The sequence below is a fragment of the Hibiscus syriacus genome, unplaced genomic scaffold (assembly GCF_006381635.1).
Source record: "Hibiscus syriacus cultivar Baekdansim isolate YM2019G1 unplaced genomic scaffold, ASM638163v2 tig00110937_pilon, whole genome shotgun sequence".
Classification (NCBI taxonomy): Eukaryota; Viridiplantae; Streptophyta; class Magnoliopsida; order Malvales; family Malvaceae; genus Hibiscus; species Hibiscus syriacus.
In genome coordinates this window covers 741,387-757,500 of record NW_024062922.1, presented here as the reverse complement: position 1 = coordinate 757,500, position 16,114 = coordinate 741,387, and the positions used below count along the sequence as shown (strand labels likewise).

The 16,114-nt window shown below is 36.1% G+C and overlaps 2 protein-coding genes and 2 long non-coding RNA genes across 4 annotated transcripts in view; 3 read left to right on the top strand and 1 right to left on the bottom strand.

The window, feature by feature from the left end:
• The window catches only part of LOC120147333 (zinc finger CCCH domain-containing protein 26-like), a 1,882-nt gene extending 201 nt beyond the window's left edge, over nt 1-1,681 (top strand). The window contains exons 2-4 of the mRNA XM_039160733.1: nt 242-453; nt 1,151-1,255; nt 1,329-1,681. Coding sequence (XP_039016664.1) covers nt 382-453; nt 1,151-1,255; nt 1,329-1,646 — 495 coding nt within the window. The 5' untranslated portion in view covers nt 242-381 and the 3' untranslated portion in view covers nt 1,647-1,681. The remainder of the gene's footprint in view (nt 1-241; nt 454-1,150; nt 1,256-1,328) is intronic.
• Nucleotides 1,682-2,124: 443 nt separating this feature from the next.
• On the top strand, nt 2,125-4,435 carry LOC120147335. The gene is made up of 4 exons (XR_005518279.1): nt 2,125-2,872; nt 3,000-3,818; nt 4,152-4,225; nt 4,310-4,435. It is a non-coding gene; the product is annotated as an uncharacterized LOC120147335 (long non-coding RNA).
• A 2,343-nt stretch (nt 4,436-6,778) lies between these two features.
• Nucleotides 6,779-8,975, top strand: LOC120147318 (dual specificity protein phosphatase PHS1-like). The gene is made up of 5 exons (XM_039160719.1): nt 6,779-6,931; nt 7,221-7,367; nt 7,487-7,714; nt 8,077-8,234; nt 8,377-8,975. Exons 1-5 carry the CDS (start codon nt 6,779-6,781, stop codon nt 8,735-8,737), a joined length of 1,047 nt encoding a protein of 348 aa, XP_039016650.1. The 3' UTR covers nt 8,738-8,975.
• A 403-nt stretch (nt 8,976-9,378) lies between these two features.
• LOC120147336 lies at nt 9,379-11,387 on the bottom strand. Its single transcript, XR_005518280.1, has 3 exons — nt 11,287-11,387; nt 10,254-10,411; nt 9,379-10,148 (listed from the first exon to the last, which is right to left on the bottom strand). It is a non-coding gene; the product is annotated as an uncharacterized LOC120147336 (long non-coding RNA).
• Between the last annotated feature and the right edge of the window lie 4,727 nt (nt 11,388-16,114).

The window sequence follows — 16,114 nt, the reverse complement described above, 5'->3', positions numbered from 1 at the left end:
TTAAAAATAAGGATAATCAAATGAACTGCTTAGATTCTCATTTTATTCTAACAGTGATCTGTTGTGCAGTGCTTATATATATATATATATATATATATATATATATATATATATATATATTAGAATTAATGTATTCACTTAAAGGAAATTTTTATTGAAAAATTGAATCTCCCAAATGTTTATTTGATAGCAGTTAAGGTCAAGCCAAGAGTTTTCACTACAATTCCCCCCTCTTTTGTAGCCCATGCTTTGTGTCAGTGCAGTTAATCCCTTCCTGTTTTCAAAGGTTCCAGCTTTGAACCATGTTACGGGCATCAGAAAAAATAGGAAAGATGCTTCCTTATGTTCACTGTGCATTTCGTATGTCAATAAACAAAGGACATGGATCTCGAAGAAGCAATGATTTTTTTGCACTTAGAGATCTCATTGATCTATTCGAAGGAGCTTTTGCAGGTTAACTTCCAATCATAAGCATTTGAACTTAATAGCAGACTGTGGCGTATTATTACTTTCTCACTTAAGATCAATGATCTAACTTGCCTTTTCCAGTAGATGTTTGTGTTGCTATTTTTTGCTGGGGTATATATCTAACTCTCTGTGAGAAAAGGGAAGACACCTAATGTGGTTGTTTACGCAAATAGATGTTATTTAATTAGGAACATTTTTTGGGAAATTAATATTTCATGGATAATCGTTCACTTGAACTGTGGAATACATAGCATGCATGATATTGTGTACATGTGCAAGACTGTTAACATGATATGTGGGCATGGAGTTTTCTGATAGTGCTAGTCGTCATTTTGCTGTTGTTTCTATTTTGCGTGGTGTAGTGTCAATGATGATGTTTTACCAGGGGACAGCAGGGACTATGATCTTCTTAATCTAACTAGTGTGCTAATGTTTCCTTTTAACCTGGTGAAGTGATGCAGAACTCTTTTTTCTTTCTAAAGAAAATTGATGTAGCTCAGGGTCATCGTTGATATGTTTGATATAGTGTTAAACTGTTTAGACATTATGTTTAAGCTGTCTCTCTCTGTCTTCTGTTTTTTGTTTTATATGTTTTTTTTTATCAAGACTAACAAAGCATTTGTTGTAGAAAGCTTTTAATTTAGAAGTTTTCATTAACCTCCTCTGCATTACTTTTTAAAAGACAGGAGCTTGCAAATATGGATCCACATGTAAATATCATCATCCGAAGGACAGAAATGGAGCTGGACCTGTTACATTTAACATTCTTGGTCTTCCTATGCGTCAGGTTATTTCTTTCTCTCTTCTTTGATGTGCTCGCCTGACCTTATGTAGTCTCATGCTAGCTTTATATTTATCAGGATGAAAAATCATGTCCTTATTTCATGAGGACCGGATCATGTAAATTTGGAGTTGCTTGCAAATTCCATCATCCCCATCCTGCTTCACCTGGGGCTGGCTTACCTGTAAACGGACCTGCGGGATCATCAGTTTTGCCACCGACAGGTGTGCCATATGCTGGTGGATTACCCACATGGTCATTACCTAGGGCACCGTTTGTTTCTGGCCCACATTTACAAACCCAAAACTACATGTCTGTTGTTGTTTCTCCTTCTCAAAACATAATTCCTGCTAATGGCTGGAGCACCTACATGGTAAATGAATGTTTCTTTTGTTGAGTAATGTTTAGCTGAACTTCAGGCTTCAATATAATGCAGTCCATAAAATCTAATTTCTGCAAGGTGCCTTCATTCATGGTTTTTCTTTTTCCATTCTTTGACTGTGTAAAATGAAAATTATATTGGACTGACTTCTGAAATTGTGAAATTTAAATGTTTCACTTGTCCTAAAGCAACCTCCATAAAAGTTCTCTGCAAGTGTAAACATTGTGTTGATCTCCATAAATCAACTTCTTTGAATGTTGTTTGTTTTCTTGTTTTTATGTTGTTTGGTGAATGGGTCCTAACATCTGCATATGATGGAACTGTTAAGATGTGGGATGTTTGGACTGACTTGTGTGGAGACCGTCGGTCGCTGTTCTAGTGCAGCTCTAAACCCCAAACCCCTTTTAATAATTCCCTTTTTTGTTGTTGTTTCAATGATTTTGGTCTCCCAAATCCAGGCGTAACACGGTTTACCTTTTTGTCTAGTTGTTTTTGATCGCAAGGAATGAGCAAAGGGATTGTAAAGGAAGTAACGCCTTCGTCGTCCTGTGTCGCCCTGGCCGAAAATCGTGCTTTTTCCAGTTTCAGAGGCGTCCGATGGCATATCAAACTCGGAATTTTACCTTCTTCTTTAATTGATGATCTCAGAAGAGTAACAGCTGATTCTCCCAGAAGGTAACCCTTTTGTTTTTTCCGTCACCTTCCTTTTTATTTTATATGGAGAAAAAACCAGAATTAGAGTCAGAATATGTAATTTTGAGCTTCTTTTCATGTTCATATTGTTTCAAAAAAACATTATTTTTTAAAATTAAATTACAATAATCAATTATGAGAGTTTTTATTTCCATTTTTACATTTTTTATAGAATAAAATCTAACTGTTGTAGTCTCAAATCTCTGGTTTTATGAGCATTTATATATGCTGGTTTGAGAAGGCAACTGCTGGTGGATCCACACGTTCCAAAAGATGGAGCAAGAAATTCCCCCGATCTTGTTATGGATAATCCACTCTCACAAAACCCAGGTAATTGTAATTTCTCTGCTTTCTTTTGCTGCATCGCTTTGATTTTTAGTTCAGCAGTGTTTCTTGGATTTGGGATCTTTTCCTGAAGATAAGAAAATCCCCCTTGATGTTCTTGTAAATATGTGGGTTGAAATCCATAATATTGACGAAGAAGAACCTTTTGCAATTCTTATGGAGCTTTCTGATAAGAACCTACTCACTCTGGTCAAAGATACTCGGTATGTTACTTAATTCAATTGGCTTTAGTTACTTGAGACTTGAGATATGTTACTTAGTTCGAGTGGCTTTAGTTACTTAAAGTTTTGGAATTGCTAAAAATTTAGTTTTCGGAATTGTATTCTGCAGGGCTGGAGATGCGTTCTGCAGTTACTATGAAATATGTGTTACTCAGCATGATGTGTTGAGAGACCTTGCTATTCATCTAAGCAATCAGGGATCAATAGTTTAATCTACTAAACATATTATATTACAGGGGTAAAAGATCATGAGAGAAGATCACTACGAATATGTTAAATAAAAAAATCAACTAAGACAAAAGATTACAAAGTTTGATAATTACGAATATGTAAAATTTATCACTGATCCTTGATTACAAATCAAACAAAGTTTGATAATGATAGGTGTGTTTAATGTCTGTAAAAAGTTGCAATAGCATCATATAGTTGTTGGACTGAAAAAGTTTCAGCATTGATCCCATGTGTACACACTGTCCTAATTTAGCTCCAAACGGGTACGACACTTGTGATTACATATGTTCAATATAATCGTTAGGTTCTCTCATTTCAGCAGCTTCTATGCTTCTCAATAATGCCTTAGACCGCATCACTAATGAAACAATTGGTTTTCCTGGTTCAGTCGTGTTAGTAGTTGGGCCAGTGATTATATACACTGTTACTAGTAGTGTTGCAGTGATTGTACAGATTTTGCTTTCAAATTAGAGACATCCATTCCCCTTCAGGTCATTTGGAGACATTTTGTGAGTAATATGTGACGGTGCTGATTATGTATTTGATGAAAGTGTTATTTTTACAGTTATGAATCACCATATTGGAGAAGCCTTGCAGCAACTCGTATTCAGGTGTCATGGAGATGCAGGAAAAAATGTCTTAATCGTGCTGACACCTCTCAATCCTTGGGATAGAAACTATTTCAGCTTTTGCAAATGTATTACATACACAGCCATACTTGATTATCTAGGATTTTAGCATTGGGAGGAACAATAATGATCTGCTGTATGAGAACATGCTTTTAGTTTTATGTTATTTGCTACTGCATAGTTCATATGAATATTGAGTTCTGAGTTTCTGTTTCTGAATTGGCCATGCTAGGGAAACATGTTTATCTTCATTACCGAAATCTATGTTTCATATCTTGATTACAACTTTGGAATTCGGTATTGCAGTTGCATTGGAAGTAAAATAGCCTGGTTTCCCCCAACTGGCTATAGCTTGACCATAATAATGTTAATCAGCTTGTTATTTGACAATGTGGTTGCAGAACTGAAGAATTGTCAAGGTGGCCGTGGTTGTTTGGGTGCGGAAGGAGTCCTACGTGTGAGCTTGGGATGTTTTGTATCCTTAAGATGCAATAGTGGATCTTTAGTTAGTTCTTCAAGTATTTTGCTTGTGTTGCAATATTCCTTAACTTCATTCTAGGCATTCTTTTTTGTAATGTTCCTTTCAACTGCTCGCACCCACCCTCGAAAACCTGTTTAAATACCAACTAGACATCAAACATCCATGACAAACGGAAAGACAACATGAAAAATGAGATTAACCTTGTTCTTGGAGAATGATCTGATATGATGATTGTGTGCTTGCTTGCCCGGAACTTGATTATGTTTAAGCATAATGATCTTGTTGGCATGTTTGATAACCGAATTATATGTTGTAACTGGAACATGAAAAGGAACAGAAATGTTTACAGACATTGATCTCATGCTACATGGAAAGAAGGGAACCAAAGGAAGAGAAATACATCACTGTGTTTTTTCAACACTATGGAACATGACAATTATATATAATTGTTCTACCATTTTTTATAAATATAAAATATTAGCCGTGAACAATCTTAGCTCTATGGGAATGTTGAACGATGTGAACTCAAATGAAAATTCCCCTTTTGACATAAAATAATGATTTCCTAAACCCTTTTATCATACCTGCTCTCCCAAGCTGTACATTTTTGTCAATATAGCCGCTACAGGCCACCCGCTCTTCCATTTTTTTATTCAAAATTTTTATGCCTTTAAAGAAATCCGTGCCTTTCTTTTACTGATTTCCACCCCGATGTGGGATCATTTGCTTCTATTTTCGTAAGGGATGTGGGATTATGGTTTACCCTTCACAAAACGAACCCAGGCTCTGCTCTGTTCTGCGGATTTTCCTTCGCCTCCTCCGATTCCAATGGCTTTCCTCTATGTTTCTAAGCGTTACCATTTGAAGCTGGCCAAGATTTAAAAGCCACCTCAACAGCAATGGCAATGACTAGAATTCTGAATAATTTCCTTTTGATGATTTAGGGTCCTAAAAGTATTCTTACAGTCACTGTGGATAAACTTGTACTTATCTTTCAAAAGTGTAAATATTTATCACTTGCGTGCCAATGCCATCTTGAGCTTTATAAATCCTTGAAATCTATTTTTCATTGCAGCTTCTGATATCGGGTTCGCTTGATAGCTTGGATGTTGATGACCTTCGATGCAACACCAATTATGGGGGTGGTTATCACAGTGTAAGTTGTTTACCTTATCCTCCTCTCTTATTTGTTGGTCTGTAATGATTTCATTCCAATATCTAAGTGAAATGGAAGGACTGAGGAGCGTAAATTGTTACTGAATTGATTAATTGCTCTATCTTATATTATTATTGACAATTCTTTGCTTTCAAAGCCTTATTTTTACTTAATTTGTTTAACAGTACCATTATGTCATTGATATGTTTTGGGAAGTCCTCAAAAGCTTTTCTCTAGAAAATCAAAAAAAAATTGTAGGGAGTTGCATCATCTGTGATCTATTTAGTCTACTTCAATTGTTAGCTTCAAGAATAATGAACATGGGAGAGGATAATAATTAGATGAGATTCTTTTTAGGTTTGTAACTGGATGTTCCCGAGAACCACAGCTGGGATTCAAATATCTTGAGCCTCTATTTTGCATACAAAGGTAACGATCATACCAAATTTACTTTGGAAATTAAATAACTTCTCTGTTTATGTGGTTAATATGAACATAAGCGTAATATATAAACACAGCTTCCGGGAAAGCAGTAATAGAAAATTAGAGCTTCAAAACAGTGAGACTATTTTTGTTCAAAAACTTCACTATGACTTCGCATTGTACAGGCTGTTTTTGTTAAACTATTTTCAATCCTGTGGTTCTTATAGCTCAAAGTCACTTGCAATCTGTAATCTTAAAGCTTCTGGAAAATAAATAATAGAAGTACGAGCTTTGCAACAGTTGAGGCTATTCTTGTTCAAGAATCTTTAGTATGACTTATCATCATTCATTATGTGTCTACCTTTGTTTGCTTGATGCTTTTGCTAGTTGGTTCCCAATTCTTAAAAGTTGCTTGAAAGCGATAGAAGTTAAATAACATCTCATGATGATTCTTGAAATGGCCAAGTAAATGTTACTCTATTTCAAACATAATCGATTTATATAAAATTGTGCATTTTGTTATCTAAAAAATTGAGTAACTCTCATGGTATCCGCAATAAAACTGTGGATTTTGATGATAATCTCCCATATGCTGAAGATCCAAGGTTGATCTACATTAATGATCCTAGGAGAACTAATGACAAATATGAGCTCACCATGAATGAGATTCGGACTACCAAGTATACCCTTTTAACATTCTTGCCCAAGAATTTTTTCATTCAGTTTCATCGAGTGGCTTATTGCTGCTCTCAATCAACTTTCACCTCTAGCAGTCTTTGGGAGAACTGTTTATCTTTTCCCACTCTTGTTTGTGCTTTGTGTCACGGCAATTAAAGATGGTTATGAGGATTGGCTGATAACAATCGAGAGGAGTTAGTTCTACAGGCAGGGTAATTTCAAATGAAGAAATGGAAAAATATAAGAGCTGGAGAGGTTGTCAAGATCCATGCTGACGATGTTGTCAAGAAATGAAGGGTTCTGTAGGAGCTTCTATCTCTGTAATCAATTTGTTGGAAGTTGTCAATTCAAGCACTAGCATTTCTGGTGCAACACCAGCAACCTCTGATTATTTTGATACCTTGTGCCAACAATCCTTCCCTTGTCCATTGGTTTTTGGAAATGTAGGCAGTAAAGACTTGAACAAGTGGATTGATGACAGGATTGCCAGCACTGAATCACCTAACATGGACTACGGATAAGGTGGAATTTTAAGAATGCTTCTATCACTTCTTAAAATTGCGTGTCACATCATGGGAAGCTTCGGTCTCCTTTCGGCTCTGACACCTTATTGAAGGTAAATACTTTTATTGTAATTTTCTCCTTCCCCCCAACAATGAGCTTTCACTTTCTTTAAAAGTTCACTTTTACTTTTATGTGAAATGCTTCATCCTAAACTACTATTGCACTTAGGTTGATGCTGAATCAAGCAAATATCTGGAGCAATGGAATGAAATGCTTAAAAGTGACGCTGTTAAACTCTGCCAAGATAACAATTTCAATTCGGGTTTCTTTGAGGGAAGTGATAATAACAGTGTTTTCGATGCTTATGAATTGAAGGTAATACCCTCATTCAACTTCTTGGCCTTCTTTCTATGCAGTTGGTAGAAAACATTACTTCAGTGTTTGTGGTTGCATCTCCATATGCTAATTGTCTCTTTGGCTATTATAACATACAGGTTAGGCTTGAGCATGTTCTTGAGAGGATAGGATTGATATCTGAGGCTGCTAATACGGACAAGCCATTTTTAATAACGGGTAGCTTCTTCATTGGTGGGGCACTGGCCGCTAGATCTGCTTATACACTGCAGCATTTTGGAATTACTCATGAATTGTGTCTGTGCTCCAATGAAATTGGCCAAGCAGATTCCCAATACCATGACCTATTCGAGTACAAAAACTTTTCCGTAACTACCTATATTTCCTTCTACATTTTTATTAGTTTGGTTCTAAATGAAGAAAGTGTGGTTTTTTTAATGCATCTGCATGAAATCCCGTCTTAACTTTTGCTTATTTTCTCTGCTGGATAACATAAACTGAAATAACTGGGCCTTCGGTTCAAAGATACATGAATCAAAAAGCATAGAACGATAATATTAGTGGTGGTCGTGGATATAACAGCAGCGGACAATGGAAAGTGGTAACGGCCATTTTGCCTTTGTACACATCTTAGACTCAGTTCTATGGAAGTGTTGAATGTAAAACTCTCTGATGCTACCTGAATGGAAACTTCTTTCATAACATATATGATTGTGCCTTATTGGAACAGATATATGACAATGAAGATTCAAACATCAGCAGTATCTTTGAAGAAGTTTGTGATTTTATTGATCACGTTGAACAAATAGGTGGAAGAATCTTAGTTCATTGCTTTGAAGGGAAAAGTAGGAGTGCCACAGTAGTGATTGCATACCTGATGCTTCAGAAGTAAGAATATTTCATGCTTTGCATTTTACAGAATTATAGCTTGATAGAAGGCTATATTGTTGCTAAAGAACCTCCAGTATCGATAAATCGGAGGAGGTTCTTTTTTTCCAATTGAATGAAATGTTATTGCTATTGTGGGCAGGAACTTAATTATATTAGAAGCATGGAATTCCTTCAAGCGAGCTCATCGTCGAGCCCAACCAAATGATGGGTTTGCAAGGATATTATTGTATCTTGATCGGAAACTGCATGGAAAGGTTTCAATGGATTGGCATCAACGAAAACCAATGATGAAAGTTTGTCCGATTTGTGGGAAGAATGCTGGGTTGAGCAGTAGTTCACTCAAGCTTCATTTGCAGAAAGCACATAAGAAGCTATCTTCAGGGAGTGTGGACAGTGCAATGTCCATGGAGATACAAAAAGATTTGGATGCACTCAAAATAAACCGTGGTGGGAGTGTAAGCCCCACACAGAGACAATCTCATTCAGTTATGGATGTGTAACGGTTGAGCCTGCTTTTCGGTGCAATGAGAATACTGACTAGTTTTTCTACTCCTGAATTTGCTTCTGTCTATATGCGGTCATGTTACTCGGAACCAGATATTAGCAACAGCATTTTTGAGACAGTTTATCAGCTATCCTGCTTTGGAAGATCAAGGCTGGGGAATCTTGGTTTATAAAGTTTTTTTTTAGAGTGCATTCATGTATCATTGGTCATCGTCTTCTTTCAACATAAACCAATAAAACCCCAATTTTAAGTGAACTGCAGTTTTCTTTTATATATTCACCCTCAGCTCATAACTAGGCTATAAACAGATATGAATCATTGCAGTAACACCATACGGAATTGATTCGTGTTGGACAAAAATGACCATAATCACATTTTAAATGTATTTCTATCTAATCCAAACTTGTCCATACATGATATGATGAAGTATACTGCAGATTTAACGTTACCATCATCAGCTTTGTGCCTCTTTCAACTATGCTTCTGATTCAGTGTAAGAAAGATAATTTTCAAGAACCGGACGAGATTCGGAAATGGGAATGTCTGTCCAACACTAGGATATTCAAAAATGTTTCTTCATTAATACACTTTTTTTTTTCATTTTGTTTAGAAAAGCATATATAGTTTGAGGATAATTCATTTTATTGCGTTTTACATGTCATCGGTGTTTCAGTAACGGAAAGAAGTACAAAACATACATCCTGAGCAAAAACAGGCTTTACATTTTGAAATGCAGTCACATTGCAACCCTGTCATGCAACTTTGTCTGTATTACCATTAGGGAGGGAGAGGAGGAACCGTTGAGCCGCAGGATAGTGATATTCACTAGTTTAATTCCAACCCGTAACATGCAAACTCCATCAGTATTGTCATATATGCCAACAATGGGAATACCCGAAGCTGCAAACCAGACTCTTCCCCTAACTTACATCCCTTTCCATCAACTCATCACCGAATTAGAAAGTGAGATGATATCACCAAAAAATATGGAATATTTTGCCCTCACTCTCTTTCCTGTTCTATTTTTGATTCTGCAAATTACGTGTCTTAGATGAAGGAGATAATGGGCACAATATGAATATTTAATACGGTAAAATAGACAAATTATCTATTTGCATCTACATATCCACTACCCCACCCACCATCTTCCATCCCTACTTCTAGTGGTTGACATATTGACCTCCGTGCTCTGTTGACTTGATGACATTTCTGTTATGGAAAAGTCAGACATCATATCCTGTTTGGAAATGGTTACCATGTCATGTCTGTTGGCGTATATGAATGTTCAAGTGCATGCTTTTCCACTAGTATTGGCTTGCAAAACCGCTCTTGGATGCCATTGTTGTGCACCATGATGGGTCTCTGTCTTTGTCTTCTCGTTCACAATATCCAAGGCTTCTTTGCATCTGATAGATCCAGACATGTTCTCAATCTCATCCAACCATTTTTCTAAAATATTAGTGGGTCATAGTCATACTAAAAAATCTCATTTGCTTGGTTGATATGCTCACCTTTAAAAACTACACATAAAAAAGTTAAAGAGAAAAAAATCTGTAGATGCTCGTTTTTGTCCAGGGTCCAATACAAGATTCAAAGTGGATTGCAGGACTAAAATAAATATAACAGTTTGCAACACCCAGTTGTCTCTCTTCAACCGTTTCGCCTATAACTGCAGCAAATAACCAAGTCAGATTTTTTGGGAGCCAAGTAAGAAGCAATGAGGCAAACTGTTATGGGAAAAAAAGGGTAAAAACTGATGGAAACAGTTTGTAAGTGGGGGCACGACTTGAAGAGTATTTTGGGGGAAATAAACTGTAAAGAGTTCAGTTTTTAGGATTAACGACTGGAAAAGGAAGACAAAAAAAGAAAAGGAGAAAAGGGGGGAGGCTACGCACAAGAGAGGAGGCACAAAAGATTTTTTTTCCTTTTCATTCGTTTTACACAGAAAAGCAACGGATAAAAACAGTGTAAACAATATTTTTTTGAGATTAAAAAGATCAAACAGTGTGTGTAAAAGGGATTCATGTAATTGATCCTTTTGAGAGCAGCAGAAAACAAAGGAGAGAAGAACAAGAATAAGTGGGAAACTGAAGAAATTACAAGAGCTTGTTCCTAACATAGACAAGCAAACGAGCTATTCAGATATGCTGGACTTGGCTGTGTAGCATATTAAAGGCCTTCAAAACGAAGTTCAGAAACTCCACAAAGAATTGGAAACGTGTACATGCGGGTGCAAACAAAGCTTATGATGATTGCTCGACAGGGTAAAGAAATAAAGTTTTCTGATTTCCAAATTTTGAAGGCAAGACTAATTTAGTTGGATTAGCTTGGCTTAATAAGGAAAATATAAGATAAACAAAATCAAAATCAAGTTACAAGGTAGTTTCTAAATCTGATTTTAGGGAATTTTTGTTTCTTTTTGTTTCTGTTTTTCATTCGAATTAAAAATAAAATAAAATAAAAGGGATTGACGTTAGTCTTAATAAAAATATTTTCTTTCTTTAATCAAAACAGTAAAGAACGAAAGAGAGAGAGAGAGCTTACCTTGGCCGAGCGTTCGTGGCTCTCAATCGAAGGGATTTTAGGCATGGTGGTCACCATTTCTGTTAGTTGAGTAGAGTAAGAATAGAGAAGATGAGAGGAACGGCTGGGTTGTTTAGTTTAGAGTTAGGTTAGGTTTGTTATTTAGGTTATATGTTAAAACTTTAGGGTTAATTAGCTTTTAGCCACTGAGTCCTTAGAGTGTCATTTAATCCCTATAGTTTTTGTATTTATTTTCATTTTGGTCCCCAAACCGAATGTTTTCCTATTTCCAATTTTGCATCTTTATCTTATGCGTTTTAATTTTCAGTCCCAAATGTTATATTATTTAGTTTTTGTTATTTTAGACATTTAACTTCTGAATTGTTGCATGTTCGTTTTAGTCCATAAATCAACATTTGCATGTTTATAGTTTTGTCTCTTTATTTTACCCGCATCTAATTTTAGCCCTAAGTATTCTTGTATTTAATCTTTGCCGTTTTAGACATTAAACTATTAATTTTCGCATGTTACATTTTAGTCCCTAGTTAGAAGTTTGCATGTATCTAATTATGTCTATTTATTTTATGTTCATTTAATTTTCGTCCTAAATATTGATTTGTTTAATTTATGTTGTTTAGATATTAGACTTTAAGGTTTTTGCATGTCACATTTTAGTCATGTGGGCATGTTATTTTAAGTTTATGTGATGTTGCATATTTGGCATAACATTTTCTCGGTTTTCATTTTAGTTTTACAGGTGGTCTCAGTTTTATGTTGATCTTGGTATATGTAATGCATTGATAGTTTTTTTTGTGGTCTTTGTTTAATAGTAATTTTAGCTTTAGATTTATTTACTCATTTATTTTAATCGTATGTTTAATTAATTTTTACTTGACATCATTTTTGCATAATTTGCATGATAGCCTCACTTGCATAACTCGACATATTTATAATTGGATTAAGGGTAATATATTTTTAATTTAAAATTGTTTTAAGTGGGCAGTCATAACTGATTTGAGGTCCGCTTTTAATGATTTTAAAATAAAAGTGTATCCCGAAAGTGAAACAAAAAAATTGATTCGTCATCTAAAATTTGGAAACGAGAGAAAAAGAAATGTTCGTTTATTTAAATATATCGAGAAAATGTTGTTATATCTTTAAGATCTGGTCTCGATATTTGTAAATAATCGAATATTCTTTATCTTTCTAAAATGATTCGGTAATTTTAATTTAATTTATTTGAGTGTTTTTTAGTATTGTAAAATTCACTTTTTTGTTGTCTTACGGGATCAAAAATCAAAATAAATTCGAATTTGTAAAGTTCATTGCAAAGACGTTAATTAATCGACTAGGTACCGATTTAGGGCGTTGTGGGGGTGCTAATCCTTCCCCACACGTAACCGACTCCCGAACTCGGATTTTGGTAACGCAGACTTTAATTTGTTGTTTTAATTAAAATTAGTTTTCATTTAAAATGACAAAACATTTTTGGGTGCCCAATCACACCCTAATCAAGGATTGGTGGCGACTCTTTGAACCGTATTTTTCGATCGTAAAGGAAATCCAAAATTTTTCGAAACGAGAGGCCTTTTAAATCGCATTTGTTTTTAAATTAAAAAGAGGTAACTTAAAAATTAAATCACCCCTTTTCACCTTTTAAGAAAAAAATCGTTTCGATAGCTTGGCGACTCTGCTGGGGACTTTTTTTTAGAGAGTCAGGCCTATAGTCGGTTAATTGATTGTCTTTGCAATTGAAAGTTATAAATTCGCTCTAATTTGCTTTTTGATCCCCGTTTGATTTTGATTTGATTAATCAATAAATAGTTGTACTGATCTGTTTGTTAATGGTTTCAGATTAATTATGTGTTGAAAGAGGATTGATCTTTTGAGTGTTTTGTGAATATATGTTTTATTTTCGCTTTTCCTCACACACTGCACAGTTGCATTGGCATAACATGAGCTAAAACCCCGCTCCGTCCTATTTAAGTAGGAATGAGAGACTACTCCCTCGTGTGGTTTTCACCTCCGCATGGGATAGTGGATCACTCCTGGAGCTCACGCCTTATGGTCCTCGTGATGGTATTCACCTCCGCATGGACATAGGGAGGTGTGTTCCCTCGAAGTTGAACTCGATCCCTAAAGCCTGTGATGGGCTAGGATTGAGGGTTCGGCAGCCCAAGGGGGCACCGGCAAGGACAATTCGAGAACCTAATGCTTTAGAACCGAACTCAGCATGTAGTGAACATAGAGCTTGAACTTAGGTTGAGCCTAACCCGAACATTAAGAGTTCCGTGAGGAGTGTACACAAGGAAAAGTTTTCGAGTCATTTATTTTCGCTTTTTGAATAAATGTATGCAAACTAGAAATCATGCGGTTAGGTTTATTTTTCTCGAACAAAGCATGCGAAGTAGATATAATGCGGTTAGGAATTTTTGTGAATAACAAAGCATGAGGGTAGATATCATGTTGGGTAGGATCTACTAAGCATGATTGGGTAGTCAGCATGTGAGGATAGGTTTTATTTGTTACGATACTCATCATTTTGTTGTTTATGTGTATTAACCCATTGATTGTTTATGACTATTTTGTTTTGGAGTTATTATATTTGCATTTGTATTTCATGTCATTCAAAGGTGTTAATTCGCAAGTGATTGACTAATAAGAAGGCTGGTCATATGGGACGAGAAACTCTTAGCCATGTAGTCAAAATCGGGAGATCCAAAGACATTCAAGCGATTCATGAAGAAAGACATCCGATGAATAAAGTTAGAAGTCGATCGAAGACTCTTTTCAAATGAGCGAAGGACGAAGATGTTCCCTCAGGAGATAGATGCAGTAATACCAAGGACGAGAAGACGCTTCAAAAAGACATGAAGACTATTTTGCATTGAAAGTGAAGATAGAGATCCCAAGATTCAATTTAAGGACGTTCGACTTCATCAAAGACAATAAAGTACGCCGATAATTTTGGAGGTGCAATGCCAGATTTCATGAAGAGTACGACTCAAGGAAATGAAGAGATGACGAGTCACAATTGTATTTTGATCACATGGTGTAATGAAATCTTGTTGTCTAAATGAAGGTTGTTCTATAGTGGTCACTTTTGGAATTAACACCTTTTGCATTTGCATTTTGCACCCACATTTGCATTCGCATCGCTTTAATTTAAGCATTTTTACACGCATCAATCATGAAAATGTGAGAGTAACTCATGAAAGATACTGTGACAGAAGCTCTGGAAGCAAATTGAAGTTACTCTGAGACGTGTTTCTAGAAAGAGAGACAACAATGAATGAGATCTTAGCACGAGTTAGTAAGATCGAGAGAATTCAAGAACAGCTTGTAAGGACCCAACAAGAAATAATTGATGAAGTAAGGAAGTTCCAAGTTGAATCCAGGGGACAGATGTCCAAGTTGATGAGCATGATGATTACAGTGATATATGGGGAGAAATAATCAGATGACCCTATTACACAAGAAAATATGAAGACTTCGGGTGAGAATCTGAATGTTAGTGGTGCAACCAATGTGATGATAGCAAATGATCAAGAACAGATGAAGACTTTGGGTGAGAATCTGAATGTTAGTGGTGCAGCCAATGTGATGATAGCAACTGATCAAGAACCTATTATGGGATGTGGTAATTCAAGTCAACTCCAAAAATCAAATAAGATTCCAGAAGATGCTACGGAGATCATACTGGGAAAAGCAGAAGTTAAGGGTGGAACTTCTAATACGAAAGTGGAACCGGACTCAAAGAAAAGAGGCATAGAGGAAGTTCAAGTGTCAGTAAAGAAGGCCAAAAATAATAGAAAGAAGAAGAAGAGGACATCTATGGTTCCGATTCCAATCTCATATTCTGATTTGTTACCCTTTCTCTTTGAAAGTGGGCTTCTAAAGCCTTTTCCTCCGAGGTACAATACTTATTTGCGTCCAAATTGGCAAGGTGTCAAAAAATCATGCGGTTATCATTCTCATGAGTTTAGCCACTCTATAGAAGATTGTACGATCATGAGATTTAAAGTTCAAAACTTCATCACGGAAGGGTTGTTATGCTTTGAAAATGGAAAACCTAAACTCCCCGGAAGTTCAAAACTTATCGATGAAGGGAGATTTGCAAATCAATGTCTCTCCCAAGATGTTGGTCAAAAGTTAAACCTTCAAAGCGAATGTTCCAGTGATCAGTCACAAGGTCTTCAATATGATCATAATAACGGCAAGGAGAAAGTGGGATCAAAAGAGTTTTCATATAGCCAGATATATCCAAAGTTGCTCCAAGCCCAACTGATTGTCCCACGTCTGGCCAAGCCTTTGCTGCCCCCTTATCCGAGTTGGTATAATGAGGATGTTACTTGTGAATATCATATTGGAGCCCGAGGACACTCCATCGAGAATTATAGCAACTTCAAGCGACAGGTTCGAGATCTTTTGGCTCATGGAGTTATAGAGGTGGATGCTCAACAGTTGAAAATTAATCGCCAGAATAAAGTTGATGGGGTTGAAACAAGTGAAGTACATACCAAAGAGAGTGTTGAAAAGGAGAAAAATAAAATCAAGGAAAGCGAGATATGTGAAACAGAGATAAAAGACTCAACTCTTGAGACCTCTTTGATGCTAAAAAAGAAGATAGAAGTGGGAAGTAACAAGAAGAAAGTTAAAGAAGAGGTAGTCTGAGACTGGCCGTAGAAGATGTCTTGGGAAAATACGACCCTCAAGGTTTTTCAAGTGCCCATTTCCGACTTGTTATCCCCTTTAATCAAGAATCAGTGCCTCACTCCAAGGCCATTAAGAATGAAGACTAGCCCATCCGCTTATGGCTACGACCCGAATAGTGCTTGTGATTTTCATA